This window comes from Larus michahellis, chromosome 7, assembly GCF_964199755.1.
Source record: "Larus michahellis chromosome 7, bLarMic1.1, whole genome shotgun sequence".
NCBI classification, from domain to species: Eukaryota; Metazoa; Chordata; class Aves; order Charadriiformes; family Laridae; genus Larus; species Larus michahellis.
In genome coordinates this window covers 34,519,011-34,536,578 of record NC_133902.1, presented here as the reverse complement: position 1 = coordinate 34,536,578, position 17,568 = coordinate 34,519,011, and the positions used below count along the sequence as shown (strand labels likewise).

Here is a 17,568-nt window from a genome sequence, read left to right as displayed (position 1 = left end):
GGAACGAAGACACTCTGAGCAGGGGAAGGGGAACTCCACCTACGCTTTACACATCTATCACCAGCGCTACGGTTTGCCTGAACTTTGAGAAATCCAGTCCCTCTGCGCTTGAAGCAGGGAATCCAAATTCACCGGAAACGTGTGACCTGAATCACAGAATGGTTCGGGTTGGAGAGGACCTTAAAGATCATGAATCCCCTGGCGTCTCAGTGCTTCAGCTGTAAGACGGGAAGGAGAAGCTGGTCTTGCCTCCTCCGGGCCTTGTAGAAACAAATTCATTAGACGTTTGGAGAAATACAGAGGAGAAATTACTTGTCTTTGGTCTAAGATTTGGATACTGTGCTATTAAGAAAACCAATGGCTACACTAACAACAAGAAGACAAAATACTGAATAGATGCTTCCAGAATAAGGATGACGTTGTGGAGTAAAAATAGTAAATGGTCAAATAATGAGAGGCAACATCTTAATGCACACACAGAAGGGAAGCACATTAAGACCATGTAGGAAATCTTAATTCTTTATTTCCTTTATTTCAAAACCCTAACTTTCCAATAATTTTCCAGTAATATATAATTATTATATATAGCATTCCTACAACTGCTGTAAGAAGCACCTATTCCAACATGCGTCAAACGGTCTAGAATGTCTTGCCAAAAATGATGCCTACGAGACCGGAATGGCAGCGTCCGGCTCCTGAGGACTCACTAGCGATTTTCTGAGTGCAAATTAGCTGCTTCACACAGACAGCAATACACCTCAGAGTAATGTTTCTGGGAATCCAAGGATAATTAAGATTAAAATATAGAAAAAAAAAGGAAAAACATGCTTCCAAGTATCTTATACTTGATTTGAAACAATTATTGCATTCACTGAGATCATCCTAATTATACTTACATAGAAGAAAGTTTCACTGCATTAAAATAGCTACCTTACAGAGACGTTTTCAGTGTGAAAGCCTTGCTTCTGAAAATAACTGTTATTGCTAATCCCATAGAATCAAACGGGCTTTGGATCTGACCTCATTAATACCAGAATAATAATTACAAATGCAAAAGTCAATTTTCCTCCTCTCTCGTTTGTTCTCCCTTTGCATTTGATTAGACTTTATACACCCGCCCACTGCTTAAGGGCTTACAAACACTCCTGAGAAACATTTAAAACCTAGAAATATTTCAGATGCTTAAGGCTTAGAAAATGCACTATGTTCAATATTACCGGGCTGTGTGGTATCCTCCTAACCATCAAGGCTCTTTACCTCTTAAGTAAGCGTAGGAGAGCCCCTCACTTCACCAGTTCTGCATCAATATATACTTCTAGAAGATTTCAGTGAATTTGCAAGAGAAAAATTGGATTTTTTTCCACTAAAGAAGCTGAAACTCACCAGCACTGTGCTTCCTACCAGGTGGGCCCCTCTCCTGAGCTAACAGTACTTCGTGAAAGGCACGTGTCAGCCACTAGTCTCTGGTTCAGCTGATAACCAGAGTCACGCATGGATGAAGGATGACTGTCTGTCTTGGTAACTCCAACAAGGTCAAAGGCGCCCGGGCAGGAGGTCAGCAGCCTTCTCCACTGACCACTGGGAACGCGCCAGCCTTCTACTCTATACTCAGCTTGCTTGTTCGTACTGGAAGACAGGAATTATGCTGCAAATTGCATATTATTAAATAAAAATGCCCTCTGTTCTCGTTGCAGATGCTTCATGAAAGCTTCGAAACCCGTTATTATAGAATAAACTGGGAAGGAACAGGAAAGCCGAGTCCTGAATCTCTGCGTGCTGCCACGTGGTGAAGCTTTAGGACTGCTCGCCTTGTCCACACACAAGCTTCATGATTGGGCTGGGTTCATTAAGACCAAGAGGATTCATTTGATTTCAAATTTAGGGTCTATTTACTCTTGGTTATATCAAAATAAATCCAGAATAGCTAAGTTGGCGTTAGCAGCTTTACTCCAGATCTAAAGTAACCAGGAGCCTTATCCATTTCTTACTGAAGTTCATCAGAGCTTATCTGCTGGCCGGCTACACAAATTGAAGAGGAGCTAAAGAAAAATCCTCCTAAAGCATCGTATCTGCTGATAAATCCTGCAATAATGCAGGTCAGCTTTAGAAGATGCAGTCATGAAGCCTCGCAGGTCAATAGGAAAACTTCTGCGGACTACAGCTCATCAGCATTTCACCTTACACAGAGGTGATCTGTCAGGACTAGAACTGTAAGTCACGCATACAGGGACTTTTACAGTGCTATCGAACCGTGGCCACTCTTCAAATATACCAAACGTGACCCCAAAAAAACGCACTTGTAAATTCAAGAGTTGATAGGAAATTTGGAAGTTTAAGGGAAAAAGAAAGAAAAAAAAAGATTAATTTTAGATGACAGGTTTAAAAGTCTGTGATAAGCTGCCCTGACTTTAATAGCGTATTGATCTAGGAGTTCAGGTGGGCTGTGACATTACTTTTATGACAGGTCTTAAATTTAAAACTAGCTTGACAATACCTTCCTATGATACCTAGAAAAAGTTTTGGTAATGTTTTAGAAACAGCTAATACTGGTGTTAGTCCACTGGGCTGAAAGAACAAATAACGTGTTCATATTAATGCATGAGCAGAGCCAAAAGATATACGCTCCTTAATACCGCCCCATGAGCACACATTATAAATATTTGCAGAGACTAAAAAACACTTAGCTGTCACTTTTTGTTATACTGCTGATTTGATTTTAGTCAGTTTTAGATTTCTTTTGCTTTATGATTTACCAGCTAACATGGCCTCTGATCATGCTCCATTGGAACGATACCGTATGCTACATACATCACTCTAATTATCTTTTTGAATTATCCCACGGAAAATTTATGCATTTTGTCACCCTGAGGAGCAGCTTTAAGAGCTAAAAGGTAGATTTACATTGTCTGCAAAAAGTTCTGGAAGACTCTCGCGAGGTTTATGGTAAGGGTGGGAGGGAAGCGCGGAGCTGCATTGCCTCGGGCAGGTCCATGCGGTACCCACCTGCCGGGGTAACGCCCCCGCCTTCAGAAAGCCGACATACGGAGATGCTGGGTTCTACTCAAGCACAAAGTATTGGCATCATTTCTTTAGCAAGGGTGAAAAGGTTATAAAGGAATTTGCTCTCATAAATCAACCATGAGCTAGTAGCTTTCCTTTAATAATTTAACGCTCTTTTCTGTGGCAGAGGAAGCAATGTTTTCTGTTCCCTTGAGTGCAGCGTGTGTGAACAAGCATGTGAACGTAGCGATCCCACTGGCCCCGCTTTGTGCTTCCAAGCACAAGGCAGGGGGATGCTACGAAGGTCTGCCCTCTTTCTCCTCCTCGGCAGAGCTGGTCCAGCCCAGGTGGCAACCCCGGAGCTGCTACACTGCCTTACGCACGTGCCATTTGCTGATGTGCAATGCACATCTGGGACCATCGTTGGTCCCACCAGCATCTTAAGCCGCTTTATTAAGCAGCGCCATGGCAAAAATCGCTTCCAAACATATGTGTATGCTCCCCCAAACCTGCTATCATCCATACTACTATATCATGCACTATAGGGGACATTATTCTTTAGGAAGGAATTTCTAGAGGGCAGGTAGTTACTTGGCTACAAAATTACCAAATACCACAGAAAAATCAGGGCTTCTGAAATAAAAAGAAAAAAAGCCCATCCAACAAGCAAATCCCCCCTTATCCTAAATCAAAAGAATACATGTATCTGTGCCTCCAAAAGCTGGCTGGAAAACGCAGGTGAAATGTTCTTCCAGCAGAACACGTTTGGTGGCGATGGTTTGATTTTACGGGAGTTTTGAAAGATCACAGACAGTTTGTTCAAAAACCTTCCCGGCTTCCTGCCATGACACCTGCCTACCTCCTCGACAGCTCTCCTGATGGGCCACTGGCTTGCTCAAGGCTTCCAGGTCTGCGTGGGCTTGGAGATAAAGCCACTTTTAGGACTAACAGTTTCAAGAATATATAGTTCCAGAATAGCTTCCCCATGGGAACGGCTCTGAAGCAAGGCTCCGCTGCCTGATTAGCATTTCAAAATTCTGGAGCTCATTCCTCGCAGGAACACCACCGGATCCTGAGCTGGTGGAACAGCCTGTCAGGCAGCGTGCGTCTCCTCCAAGCGCATCACCACCTGCCTCAGGTGGGCAGGGACTGCTCTCCAAACGGTACCCTTGACACAGCCCCGACCTCTGTGGCTTTGCTTTGCTCTTGTCCCCCTTTCGGGCTGACTGTCTGTGCACTACACAGTCAGAAAAATCAGCAGAATCTGGGCGCACACCTCAGAAGAAGTTCGGATATGTTTTTAAGGTACAGGCGTGGGCAGAACGGGACCTTATCATGACCGAGGCACGCAAAATACCTCGAGAGCGGACAAGACGATGAGCACGCTTTGCCTTCCCCTTTGCTGAGTTACTGTCACAAGAGCATCAGCCGTTCTTCCAGGCACTAAAAGCACGAGCACTGTGGCTGCACAACTAATCCCCGAGGATGGGCAGGCTCCTTTGTGGTCTCCTTCATCCTTACACACCAGTGGAGCAACACAGGGCCATCCAACGCAAGGGATTTAATAGTGAGGCAAAACAAAACAGCAAAGGAAATGGGGCAGTTGTACGTTTTTCAATTGCTGGGGAAGAAAACGGATGAAACAGGGAAATTAAACACTTAAGCAGCAATTCACAAAACAATCCTGCTCTGAGACTGCACTTGAACTTTTCTGAAAATGAACTCCTGGGGCTTACTGCGGTCAGGGCTGGCAGCAATATTGCCTGGGCTCAGCCAGGGGCAGCCGATTGCCCCCACGCTGATAGTTCGGCTGCAAGATTATTTCTCTCAGTTCTTCAGGGAGAAGGTACCTACTCCAAGGGAAACAAAAGACAGGCAACTGCCACACGGGTGGCAGGCTGAGATATCTCAGATCTACCACTGCAGCAGAAACGGTGCTTCACATACAGTCTCAGAGGGCGGTGCTGCCTGGGGTTACAAGAAGCAGCCCAAAACCATATCAAAAGCATCTACTGAAATACAGTCTTTATTACAGAAATCATCTTTCCTTTAAGATAAGCCAATTAATGCTCTTAAATCAGCCGGCTCCAAAAAAATCTGATTAAATCACTTACTCATGAAGAACAACAAGCAAAAGGGTACAGAGGAAGGAGCAGATGATCCAGCAACTCAAACAGTTCTGACGGGCTGGGGAGGGGGACAGGACACACGCAGCAGCTTGACAGGTCTACAAGTCTGCTTGGGTAGTACACTAACAGCGACATTAATGCCATGCTCGAGTCTCTAAGAACACACACACTATTCTCCGTTAATGCTACCGGGTGTTATGTGTTTGCATCATTCATAAAATGAACTCCCTGCCGCTTATCTGCAAATTTTCTTTGGATATCGTTATAATTTCTCTCCCGAACGCATTCTGGGCAATGGGATGAGCCCTGCGAGCATAGGGGAGCCTTACATAGGAGAAATGTAATTAAGAATACTTTTTGTTTTAAGTTCATGCATTGGATTTTGAGCAGGGGTAAACTCTTATGTCTTCATTAGCTTCTGCTGAGCTTCAGTGTTTACACAAGCTGGTGGCATTATAATTTCAAACACTTCTTCAGTCATTTCTACTTATGGCAAAAGCCTGCAGGAAAGCATGCTGGAGACGGAGCATGCCGTCAGAAAAGGCAGATTCCTTGCATACAGATGACTCTTCATCTCACAAAAATTTTAAGGGCCTGTGGCTAGGATGCAAAAATTGGAAGCATGACCCTCCGGGGCAGTAGGGCAGATGCCTGATAAAGGGATTCATCTAAGGAACCAAACTGGACTTTAAAGAAGTTGATGAAATAAAGATCAAATTTGAGAGAATAACATTTAATGAAAAAGAAATTATTCCTGTTCTGATGGACATACCTCCAGCAGAAGTCAAACTAAGTCCACCAGTTCTTTTCCTTCAGGATCCAAACCCTGGACATCACCCTAAGTCTTAATTCTGGAAGATAATAAAGCCTTCCCATGTTTGGCGGCTTGCATAAATCCCCAAACCTTTGTAGTCAAGATGACAGCCAACATCTTACTTCAGCCAGTAGCCAGCCTCTGGGTGGCAAACACGGTGCCTACATTCACCTCTCGTCTTTGCTGAAGGAAAAGACGTACTCCTCCTCCTTCGTCTGCCACAAAACCCCAACAAGGGTAAGCTAAGGACAACCCATCTTCCAGGGGTTAATCATACAGGACTGTACCTGACAAGATACTGCACGCCCTCGAGGCTGTATTTTGGCAGAGAGGGACACATTTAGTCACGCCAGGCTGCAACAAAGCATGAGTCAAGGCAGGTCAAGTTGCTAAGGCATCCTTGCTGGTTGCTATGGCATGTGCACTGCTATGAATGTTTGCTTCTGGTTTATTATTTTTCAAAGAATTGGCTTAGTTTGTGTAACATAAACTAATCTATCAGCCATTAGAAATAAGCTGCACTTTTCCCTCTGGCTCCTCCTCCTCTTTTCTGCAATGGGTGACATTTATCTTTGTCGTTCAGTCTTGGACTGTCCCACACTTCCCTTCTCGCATGTTTTTGGGCTTCTGCAGAGTAGAGGATTTAAAATAGTTGAGAGTAGCCCATGCAGCAATCCATTCGTATTCGTTAAACTTATCACTTCTGTACAGCAAATAGAGCCCTCTTGAGATGTGCAACTGTTTGCTATAAAAAGCAAATGCTTTAAAAAGTATAAAATTACATATGATCAGTGCAGTTTTGCTCATAGGTATTTTCAATAAAATGATTATACAGGCCACCAAACAGACTTTGTGGCTTTCCCTGGAGTGGCATTGAACCCCATTTGAATGCAAGTGGGATGCCTCCTGCTAAAAGCTGTCATTTTTTTTTAGGTACGAACCCACTCTGAAAAGCAATGGCCTCATGTGGCTCCTTGTTTACTGTGCCTCATTGTTTCCATATTAAAATGGCTCAGTTCAGAAGCAAAATGATTACTTTTTTTAAAAAAACAAAACAAAAAAACAAAACCCCCAACATGTTAAGACCCCTGTAAACTCAGCCAAACTCATGGCACTCAAGCCTGAGCTCTTCCACACTAGAGTGTTAACGCTCATGACACAGGTCCTCACTATATATCTGTGCACCTCCGGCTTTCCTCCCATACAGCCAGAGCTGCAGAGCTTCTCGCTCTGATGGCTTGGACAGCCTCAGCTGACAGGATCAGGTAGACGCTGCGGAAGGTGAGGCACAGACAAGACAGACTGGAGAGCTGCTGAGCCTGTCCTGCCATCTCCACCTCCATAGGGGTCTGCCTGGAGTCCCTCTCCTCTAGCCAGCCACTGATTCCTATGAAATTTATGAGAATAAAATCATAGAATCATAGAATGGTTTGGGTTGGAAGGCACCTTAAAGTTCACTGAGTTCCAGCTCCATGGGCAGGGACACTTTTCACCAGACCAAGCTGCTCAAAGCCCCATCCAGCCTGGCCTTGAACACCTCCAGGGATGGAGCATCCACAACCTCCCTGGGCAACCTGTTCCAGTGCCTCACCACCCTCAGAGTAAAGAATTTCTTCCTGATATCCAATCTAAATCTCCCCTCCATCAGTTTGAAACCATTACCCCTCGTCCTATCATCTGGGGAGCCCCTAGTTCTCTGTCAGCCGTGGCTGAGGTTGGCTCATGGCTAAAAGCTAGCCTTGCGGTGAGGGGAGGACAAGCGAGGTGGGTCAGCTGCAACCCATGCCCTTGGAGAAAGCCCAACTCTCCTGCTCCTCAACCCCAGCAACCAGGCTTGCCAGGCTGAGGAATCATAGAATGTGTTGGGTTGAAAGGGACCTTTAAAGGTCACCTAAGCCCAACTGCTGGAGTGCCACTTGGCAGCCTCTCCACCACACGGCTCCTCGCCTGCTCCTCCGTGTGCCCTGGCTGATGATGCTGCACATCAGCGGCTCGCCTGGTGGTGCCCAAAGACCTCGAGCACGGCCAGAAAATCCTCAGCCTCCCCCTACCCCTTGCTGATGCTTTGGCAAGCATGGTCGTACAATGTGGGATTTTAAAATATAAATAAGATCATCGAAATTACTGGAAGCTACCAACACCGATATGAAACCTTACACAAGATAGAAAGCCCTAATTATAGTTTCTGAACCTATGAAGTCATCTAATACACATATGTTCCTCTACACTGCAAGGAGGAAAAAAAGGAGACACGCAATACTTACTACCATCCTCATAAGGAGGACAGAAAACCAGACTTTGGAAGCTTTTGGAAACTCACCATTTAGAAAAATCTGCATAAAACCAGAAAATCAGCTCTACTTCAGTTAAAAAAAAAAAAGAAAAAAGAGGCAGTATAAAATCATAAGCACTTCGGGTTTAATTCTAAAAGCAATATTATTTGTTCATTCCATAGTGCCATGCAGCATTGTGAGCCCCCACACTGTTAATTTTTATTGATTTCCTGGATCAAAGCTACTGAACATAAATCTGAAAAATACCTGATATTTCTCCTAAATGCCCAAACTGAGGAATCTGCTTCAGGCGAGGAAGGAAGATGGCACACTTACTGGCTCACGTGTCATCAAAAAATGACTAATCAGAAAACAAGTCAAGAACAAAATCAGGCCTCATCTTTCTTCCTCCTTTTTAGCACTGTACACCCTGTGCAAAATCATCAGCAGTAAAAATCCAACAATCTTCATTCATAAGTGAAGGATGCGGCTGCAACCCTAAAGACTTAGTAGGGGGAAAATACCGAGAAAGGAAATGCCAGTTTTACATAATCATTACTTAAAACAGGGCTGCATTCTCAAACACATCCTGGACAGTGCAAAGCCTATTGATAACGACAGAATATTGCATTCAAGTAATTACAGGGGAAAGATTTTAAAATATGTTAATCACATTTGGCTATGAATTACTTTAAGTTTTACATTATTTTGCAGCTCTGCGATAAAAAGCCCTCTTACTTGCTTGAGACAAGATTTCAGAAAGCTTTAGACAGAGCAGATTTTCTTAAATTAGCTTGAAAATTCAGTTTCCAGGGCAACATACGCCGGTCTTCATACATCATTTCTTTGCACCATTTTTATAAAAGTGGTTGCTTGCCAGAATGCCATCAAATACTTTTTAAATTCAGTAAACTATTTTGATCACTTTGATCCTTTTTTTTTTTTGCCTTTGAAAAAAAGCTGACTGTCCTTTCTTTTCAGAAGAATCATACCAATAAAACTGTCAAACTGCTTTACTTCAGAGAGGCTTCATCCCAGAAATGCCTGCAGTGACACACATGCGTGTAATACATTTTGACCGGCACCTGGATGCTGATGTAACATTTCGGTACGCGTCCCTTATTCATCACCCCCTTTCCTTATTTTCTTCTAAGTTTGCAAGTAGGAGACATGACTTAGGGCCTAGGGCGGACCGGGAATTTGCTGGCTTCCACAGAAAATGAACCTCAACGCCCGTTTCACAGCAGCCACGTGGAATTTGCTGCTTGCCCACCTCGCACATCGAGACCCTCGGTGAGTTTCTCACACCTACCAATACATACAAGGGTTATAAAAGAAATAAAGCTAACGACACATCCACCTGTTGTCTCCTCCATTCCGAAGGTGGTGGTGGTGGGGAAATAAATCCCTTGATGATGATTATCATTTCCCCTCTGTGTGTGCCCAAGAGGTGCTCGGCATCACTGCGGTACCTGAAACCATCAGCAGCAAAGCAGACGCATTCCCTTCTTAGATTTTAACAGGGGGCAGATCAGACCTTTGCCAGGCAGCGTTAACAGTGGAGGAGGCAGCACCTTAAATAGCTACAACATTAGGACCACCTTAGGAAAAGAAGACCGAACGACTGTTACCTGCACATTTGACTCCCTGAGCGATGAGGCCCCACATGAAGTTGGCGCAGTACTCACACCAGTGCGGGCCCCGGAACGTGTGCACCTGCAAGACAACAGCAGAAAGAAAAATTACAGAAAATGACCCAACTGTTTCACTGCCATCAATATCAGTGTGTCTAAACGAGGCAGAATTCCCCTTCTTTGAAGGCACCACGTGCAGTCACTGGAAGGTTCCCTTCATCGCTGCAGGAAAGAAAGGCTAAGAAAGATTTAATGATAGGATGAGGGGTAACAGTTTCAAACTGAAAAAGGGTAGATTTAGATTAGATATTAGGAAGACATTCTTTAATGTGAGGATGGTGAGGCACTGGAACAGGTTGCCCAGGGAGGTTGTGGCTGCCCCATCCCTGGAAGTGTTCAAGGCCAGGCTGGATGGGGCTTTGGGCAACCTGGTCTAGTGGGAGGTGTCCCTGCCCAGGGCAGGGGGGTGGAACTAGATGGTCTTTAAGGTCCCTTCCAATCTAAACCATTCTGTGATTTAACTGCCAAGACCCTTGTGGACTGATGGGAAATGGGAGCTCTCCATCCCGAGTGTTCGGAGCAGCAGAAACAGCTCTGGAGGGGGGCTGCTCCCAGACCGTGTGGGGCAGAGGAGCAGTGGCAGGTCGCAGCCCTTCTCCTGCCCCTCGGCATCCCTCTGTCTGAGGAGGATTTTAGCCACGAGGTGAGGCTTTTGCAGCGACCGTGCGAGAGTCCACCTCTCAATTCAAAACGTCTTCTGCTTTGCCCTCCCCTCTCCATAAGGTACCGTGTGAAACATGGAGGGGGCTACAGGATTTCGCCCCAGGCAGAGGGAGTCCTGCCAGGCAAAAATACCAGTGCTACACTGAAATACTGCAAACGCACTCAGGGGCTTTCCAGTCTAGAATAACTCTAAAAGGAAATTATTCTTTTCAGACTAATGCTACATATTGAAAATCCAAATGAACCTAGTAAACGGCAACAAGAATCCACCGAACCAGGAAAAAATTCAAAGCTAAGGAAGGAAAAAAACCCAGCCCAATGCTGCTTTCAATCCCAGCTCACATGCTTGTTACAAATCCTGCAGCCACCATTAGCTGCTTCTGATGTTATTCTGATAAAGTTCCTGCGGTAGGAAACCACAGGATTCTTTGCAGAGAAAATCATTACTTCCTCAGCCAGCGCAAAAGCCTTCCAGCCTCTATTTAGAATAGACAGGCTGACAAAAAAAATCAGTAACCACCGATCATAAAGAAATGAAATTTGCAGTGAAACGTTGTAAAAATGCTTTAGGCTTAAGTCACTCGGTTCTCTGGAGCTACGGAGCGGGTATGAGAGCAGGCAGCGGCTCCCCGCACGTGCCCTGCCTGCTCGGATGAGTGTGGAGCAGAAGAGAGGAGGAGCTGGTTGAAACACACATGCCCGACATCTGCACAGGGCTCTGGATATAAACAGCAAAACGCCAAGTGGCCCTGACGGAGGTGGCGAGCATCCCCCGCGCCACTGATTTAACCAGCGGCTGGCTCCCAGGTGACAGTGACTGCAATGGCGTGACAACGCAGAGCAGCACCCAGCAGTTGAGACCACGTCGCAGTTTTGGCTCGGGGGAGGTCTGCGGCCTCCTGGGCGTTTGCTGCCCACGAGGCAGCGGTGAGGTAGATGGCTGTGTTAGTTTGCAAAGTTACTTTTGAGTTCACAGAGTAACGCAGGTGCGTGCCTGCGCCAGGCTAGGCTTATAATCACCATCCCTACACTGCCGAGCATCTCTGAAGGAAGCGTGATCACAGAATCACAGAGTGGCAGGGGCTGGAAGGGACCTCTGGAGATCATCTGGTCCAACCCCCTGCCAGAGCAGTGTCACCCAGAGCAGGTTGCACAGGAACGCGTCCAGGCGGGTTTGAATGTCTCCAGAGACGGAGACTCCACCACCTAATGGTGCGAAGCTGCCCCCTGCACCCTCTCTCACGCACCTTTGGAAGGTGTGATGTGCTCCACGAGCCCCCTTCTCCCTGCAGCTCCACCTGACTTCCACAAAGCGAGCGATGGCAAGGCTCTCGGCAGCTGTCACCTCCATTTTCTACCCCCCCTGCTCTCACCACAAAGAGATTTTTCACACCTTCCCCTCCGTTATCCACCTGCACTACCCACATCCTCTTGGCTTTCTTCCTCAGCCCTTGTGTTTTTTTCCAGGGCTTTGGCAGCGTTCCCTTCCCAGAACAAGCACATTCTAAAATCCTCAAGCAAAACGCTGTGCTTTAATGCCTGCAGGACTAACAGAATTTTTTTTGGGGGGGGGAAGCTTCCTTTCAGTCACCTTCTTTTTTTTTTTTTTTTTTTTTGTAAAATGAACATTCACCCCAAACCCTTTATTAAAAAATATTTGTCAAAATTTCTGTTGAGGAAAATTGAAGAAAAAAACCAAACCAAACCAAAAAACAGTGCAAAAGGTTGAGCAAAAAAAGAATCTTTTTTCAGAGTCCTTTTGAGTTTTATAAGAGATTTTTTAAATTTTTTTTTGTTTTTTAGTATTTCTGATTGTAAAGGAGGGGAGATTTTGTTTTGTTCCTTGAAATGCTGACATTTTAACTTCTTTCTTTAAGCAGAACAAGAACAAATTCCACCACATTAATATTTCTCGCTAAATAAAAAGAATGACACTATCCTGTGCCTCTCTGCTTGCTGATTTCAGTTAATCAAATTCACTGAACGTGCCACCTGCTGAAGCATTTCTAATGCTTTCCCTGGGCACTGGGGTCCCATCCTGGCCTCTCCAGGGCCGTCTCCAGTGCTGATACTCACCAAACCTCAGGTGCTCAGCCCCTAACTGGCTGCTGTTTCAGCGGTGAACATCCCTCCTTCTTGGCCTCCTGCTCCCCACCATGGTCTGCGCATTTCCACTTCCTCTGAACTCTCCCTGGGAACTCTTCTACAGGGTCTACCACATCCCAAATCTGCCGCTCCAACGTTTTGCCTCCCTTCATTTTTATTTTTTTTATTATATTATTACCAATATTTTATGAGTTCAGTTCTAGTTATGTTTCTAGTAACAATTATTGACCTAGACACACAAAAAAATCACCTTTCTACTACAGCCAGTTCCCCTGGCATCCTCCTGGCTCTCAGCTCACCCCTCAGAGAAGTTTACACGACTCATCAACTTAAAAACGACAAGGACAAAGCAGACTTTCCTCTTCCCCACCAACATTGCGTGTACTGGTCACCCTTCACAAGATCAAGATTGACTTTCCCCTGCAGGATCATTGTCTCAGCATCATTAGCACTGTTCTCTCCTCCCATCCAAATACTGAAATGCCTTTCCATATCATTGGGTAAGAAATTAAGTTCTGTCAGAAGATCTATCCAGAGCCTGCTCAGCTTTACGCCGCCCCATCAAAATTACTTTCTTATACGTTATTCTGACTGCAAATGCAAAACAAATTAAAAGCTGAGAGTAGGTTTTTCTATGTTCCGTGCTCTACCTTGCTTCATCCTTTCTCTGACACGTAATAGGGAGCTTCTCTGGCAACATCAATTAGGAGGCCCAAAGGCCATACTGTCCTTCCGTCCCTGGTGTGCACGACCCCACGGGATCAGCTCTGGAGCTTCTTTTGGCGTTTCTAAGCAGTGCTGTCCTCTCCCAGAGCTCAGTGGTACCGGAGTGTTAATCTTCCCACTGCCACGGAGTGGAACTGGACATCTAAAACCCTGTGCTGGTCTGAGTATGCACCACCTCTGGAAATGAAATCAGACACAGTAAGCGGTGCCAGAAAATAGCGAAAAATTGGTCTTCTGAGGTCAGAAGAGCCTCTGGTCCCGTTTCATGCCGCAGAGCGGGACCTGGCAGCACACTAAAAAGAAACACGTTTGCATCCCTTTGCTAGTTCAAGAGCCAGCACCTGCAAACAATACTGCATTTATTACATGACACTCTTTAATACAGCATTCTGATTTTTATATTTAATTCCCCATTCTAAAAACCTGCCAAGTGACTTGCTTGTTTTCAGAACTAAAACATGCTTTCCAGAAAAAATTTCTGAAAACACACCCAGCAGAATCCCAGAGATCCTGACTTAAATTACAAGGGGTTTCTTTCCCCTTATAAAAAGAGCATCTGCCATATGCAGATTTTACTGTCTTATAAAATGTGAGAGAGCAGGATTGCCAACTGTGGCTTTATATCTCCCAACCCTTCGTTCTCACTCCCGCCCCAAAAATCTTTTTCTCTCTCTTTCCGTAAGGCTTCAACTGCGAGCGATGTTTTTAAGAATGTGGAAAATGGGTGAGCGGGGAGAGGAAGATAAACCAGTTCTAATCTTTATTTGTAAAACTCCAGGGGAAATACACAATTTAAAAGAAAAATCTAGATAATTTTAAAGCAAAATACGTGCTTCAAAAACTAGATAAAATCCTATTACTAAGCTGTCTTGCAAGTGTGCGGTAAGAGGAGAACCTCACATTGGGCTTACACCTAGCCATTTCTACTTTGAATTCTCCTGCAACACCAGCAAGGTATAATAAACATCTAACTACTGTGATTTTACGTAGGAGGACAGCTTTTTGCTTAGGCTTGAAAGACATTTTCTTATACGCAGGGAAAAATAGCTTAACTCCTGTGATGAATAAGTGTTACAGAATTTCCTTTATTTTTGTTTTGCATTCAATTAAACTATTTCTTAGAAAAAGAGACAAAGTTTTCGGAGAACCAAACAGAAAAAGTGGCTCTGACAACAGATTATACCACAAGCTGTGAACTCCTCAAGCAGATCTCCCACCATTATTTCTCAGGCTCTATAAAGGTCACTGTTGAAGTTAGTTACCCATCTATCTCGTAACTCCACTTATTTTTTACGCTTTTGGTTTTTACTAGGCAGTTGTTCAGCTAGCCTTGATTGCTATCTGAAAACCAAGAATGAGCCAGCAGCTAATTAGTATTCGTAACTGGGAGACTTACATTAGATCACTTGTCAAGGCAGGGAGGAAGAGAATAAGGAAATATCAGCAAAAAGTGCTGTGCAAACATGATGCGAAAGAACACGACACATCGGCAGAGCTTTAGCAAAGCCACTGCTGGGAAGAAAGCAAGGCTGGATCTGACAAACGATGGATATGCAAAAATCAGCACCGAGCACAGAAAACCAAAGTCTTTGTGACATCCAAAAAAAGCCCTCCCTGTTAAAAGGGTGCTGCCGTGGTCTCCTCGAATGCCTGCTCCATCGGGACCCCTGCTCCGTACAGAGCAGCGCAGTTTCTTCCATGACTTTCCACGCTGAACGGCTGGTGAGAATAACGGGTTTCGGCAAAATCCAGACACTACCATCTGTGTTGGGATGAAATACATCAACTTGAAAAAGGATGGCAAAAACCATTTCTGATCTACCTTCTCGGGCTACCAGAGTCCTACGCTCTGGGCAGAAGCCTTGTTGGTGCTGGGGGAAGGAGACCAGGTCAACCGAGGACTGAATAAATGGCACACATCCAACATTTGCGCTGTGTGGTGCTCCAAGGGCACAGTTCTGCTGGCTATACTGTCTTTCAAACAAATTCCCAAGGATGACGGGACACTGCTGATGCAGGCTGTCAGATCAGTGGTCCTAGCTGATTTGCAATTCCATCAACTGATTCTGCCTGTTGGGACTCTACTAAGCTTTTAATTGGATACAGGAGACATCGTAAGTCTCAATTAAAACAATGAACTCAGCCTATATTATTAATGTCTGTCTTCCCTGCCACAGTTGATTTTATCAGGCACCGAGCGTACCCATGCTGGCACCCAACAGGCTTGCCCTTTTCACCCATCCCTGGTCCAGGCAGAGATTGCCTGGATGTGAAGGGAACAGAAACCAGTGAGAAAGTCGATCGACTCCACTATCAGTTTGGGCAACGCTTCAATTTAATCATTGCATATATTACAATGATTAGGTACTGCCTCTAAAACAAGGGTCTCAAGCACTCCCAATATTCCAGTACATGATATTCCCCCTGTGAGGCAAATATTGCTGCCGATGAGTAATCTGAGAAGTGAAAAGACTGCCATGACAACCCACACAGCAGAGCTGTATCTGCACGATAATTGCTTCCATGCAAAGGTTGTCACAGAAACGACAGTAAATGAGACCATTGGAACACACCTTCTCCAAAACGAGAGCTGACTTTGCCTAGACCAGCCGGGGTGCTAACGTGGGGAGCCAGTCTGGGATCACCCCGACGACTTTGTCCAGCAGCTCTTGAGAGGAGAGATGCTGAACGCTGCATGGTTCACAGTGTGCAGTATAAATAGCATCGTTATCGCCAGTGGGTACACTGACACGAATGCTGAGCAGGCAAACCTTCCTCCAGGTCCTCCTCCACTTGGAGCCAGAAGTGCTGTCATGTCTTGTTTACTTTCTGGTTTGCGCTGATCATGTCAGCAGAGATGGGAACAGCTGGAAATTGCGGTTAGGTCATGCTCTACCAGAGCCAAAGCGAAAAACTGGAGAGTAGCAGGTTGTTGTTGGCTTTTTTTTTTTTTGCTTGTAAATTCAATGAAAATTGCCACCTTTCTTTCAGGATGGAATAGCAGATTTTCTTTAAATGGATGTAGAATCATAGAATGTGTTGGGTTGGAAGGGACCTTTTAGGGTCCTCTAGTCCAAGCCCCGTATATCTAGAAACTGGAACATTGTCCATTTTATTCCAGGTCCAAGTTACTTAATACCTGTGTCCATGCTAAAAATTCTGAAACTAGAGGTGAAAATTGAATAAAATCCTTAGACTGAAAATTGCATATATATAGATACTATATAAGCCATATGTAATCATGTAAACAGAATATATGTAATGATGTAAATAGACTATAAAACCCAAAGAGATTCCTACAGAAATGCTTTTGCTATGATGGTAAGGCTAATTTTGAGGAAAAGCTGTTGATTATGAGAGAGCGTGACGTGCGCTATGTGCTCCACGAGGCAAACTCCCCAGCCTCCCCAGCAGAGCGCTTCCTAGCTTCACCACAGACATGAGCTGGTCCCGTTTGGTGGCTGTGCACATGGAAGACTGGCAGGATCCACACCTGCGGATTAATAAAACTACTGGTGTGGTGGGAAGGAATTACAACTCCAGTAAATTAAGGATTTAGGAAAAAAAAGGCTTTTTTTTTTTTTTTTTTTTTAATAAACAGAGGCAAAGCTTGAATTCAGGGACTAGCACAAAGAAACCAGAAAGGGTTAAATAATATTGTGCTATTTGGAATATGCTTTGGAAAAGCCCTGGCTTTTCCAAAAAAGTAAAAGTAACATTAAATAAATACCGTAGGAGACTAAAATCCATCAATGGCTAAAAGCTTTTCTGGCTTGAACTGACTTATAATACACTATGAGTTTCAGAAGCAACAACATAGAGCTGATGAGATCTTCTCAGAAGTTTTGCGGAAGTTTTTCCTCCAGTTTTGTTCTCCAGATATTTTCCCTGCCTTTGAACATTTTCTTCCCTCAAGTGCTAGAAGTCTAAAAGAAACATCAAATTTCCTGAGGTTTTCTTATCTGTGAGAACGCAGAGAGACTCTCCCTGGGGACTGTGCTAGAGGCACCCAGCTCTCTTTCTGAATATTCATCTGAGTGCCGTGACTCACTTCAAAATGTTTTGAAAACACATTCAGCACCAGGTCCGTACCTAATAACAAATCAGCATCCTCTTTTCAGCAGGGCCAGACCCCAAATCAGCATCTGCCCCAGTTTTCAGAT

At 44.7% G+C, this 17,568-nt stretch overlaps 1 protein-coding gene across 4 annotated transcripts in view; it reads right to left on the bottom strand.

The window, feature by feature from the left end:
- CHN1 (chimerin 1) overlaps window positions 1-17,568 on the bottom strand; it is a 106,084-nt gene that overhangs the window by 9,627 nt on the left and 78,889 nt on the right. For all 4 annotated transcript variants that reach the window (XM_074596006.1, XM_074596009.1, XM_074596007.1 and 1 more), the window contains one exon: window positions 9,848-9,932. In XM_074596006.1, coding sequence (XP_074452107.1) covers window positions 9,848-9,932 — 85 coding nt within the window. The remainder of the gene's footprint in view (window positions 1-9,847; window positions 9,933-17,568) is intronic.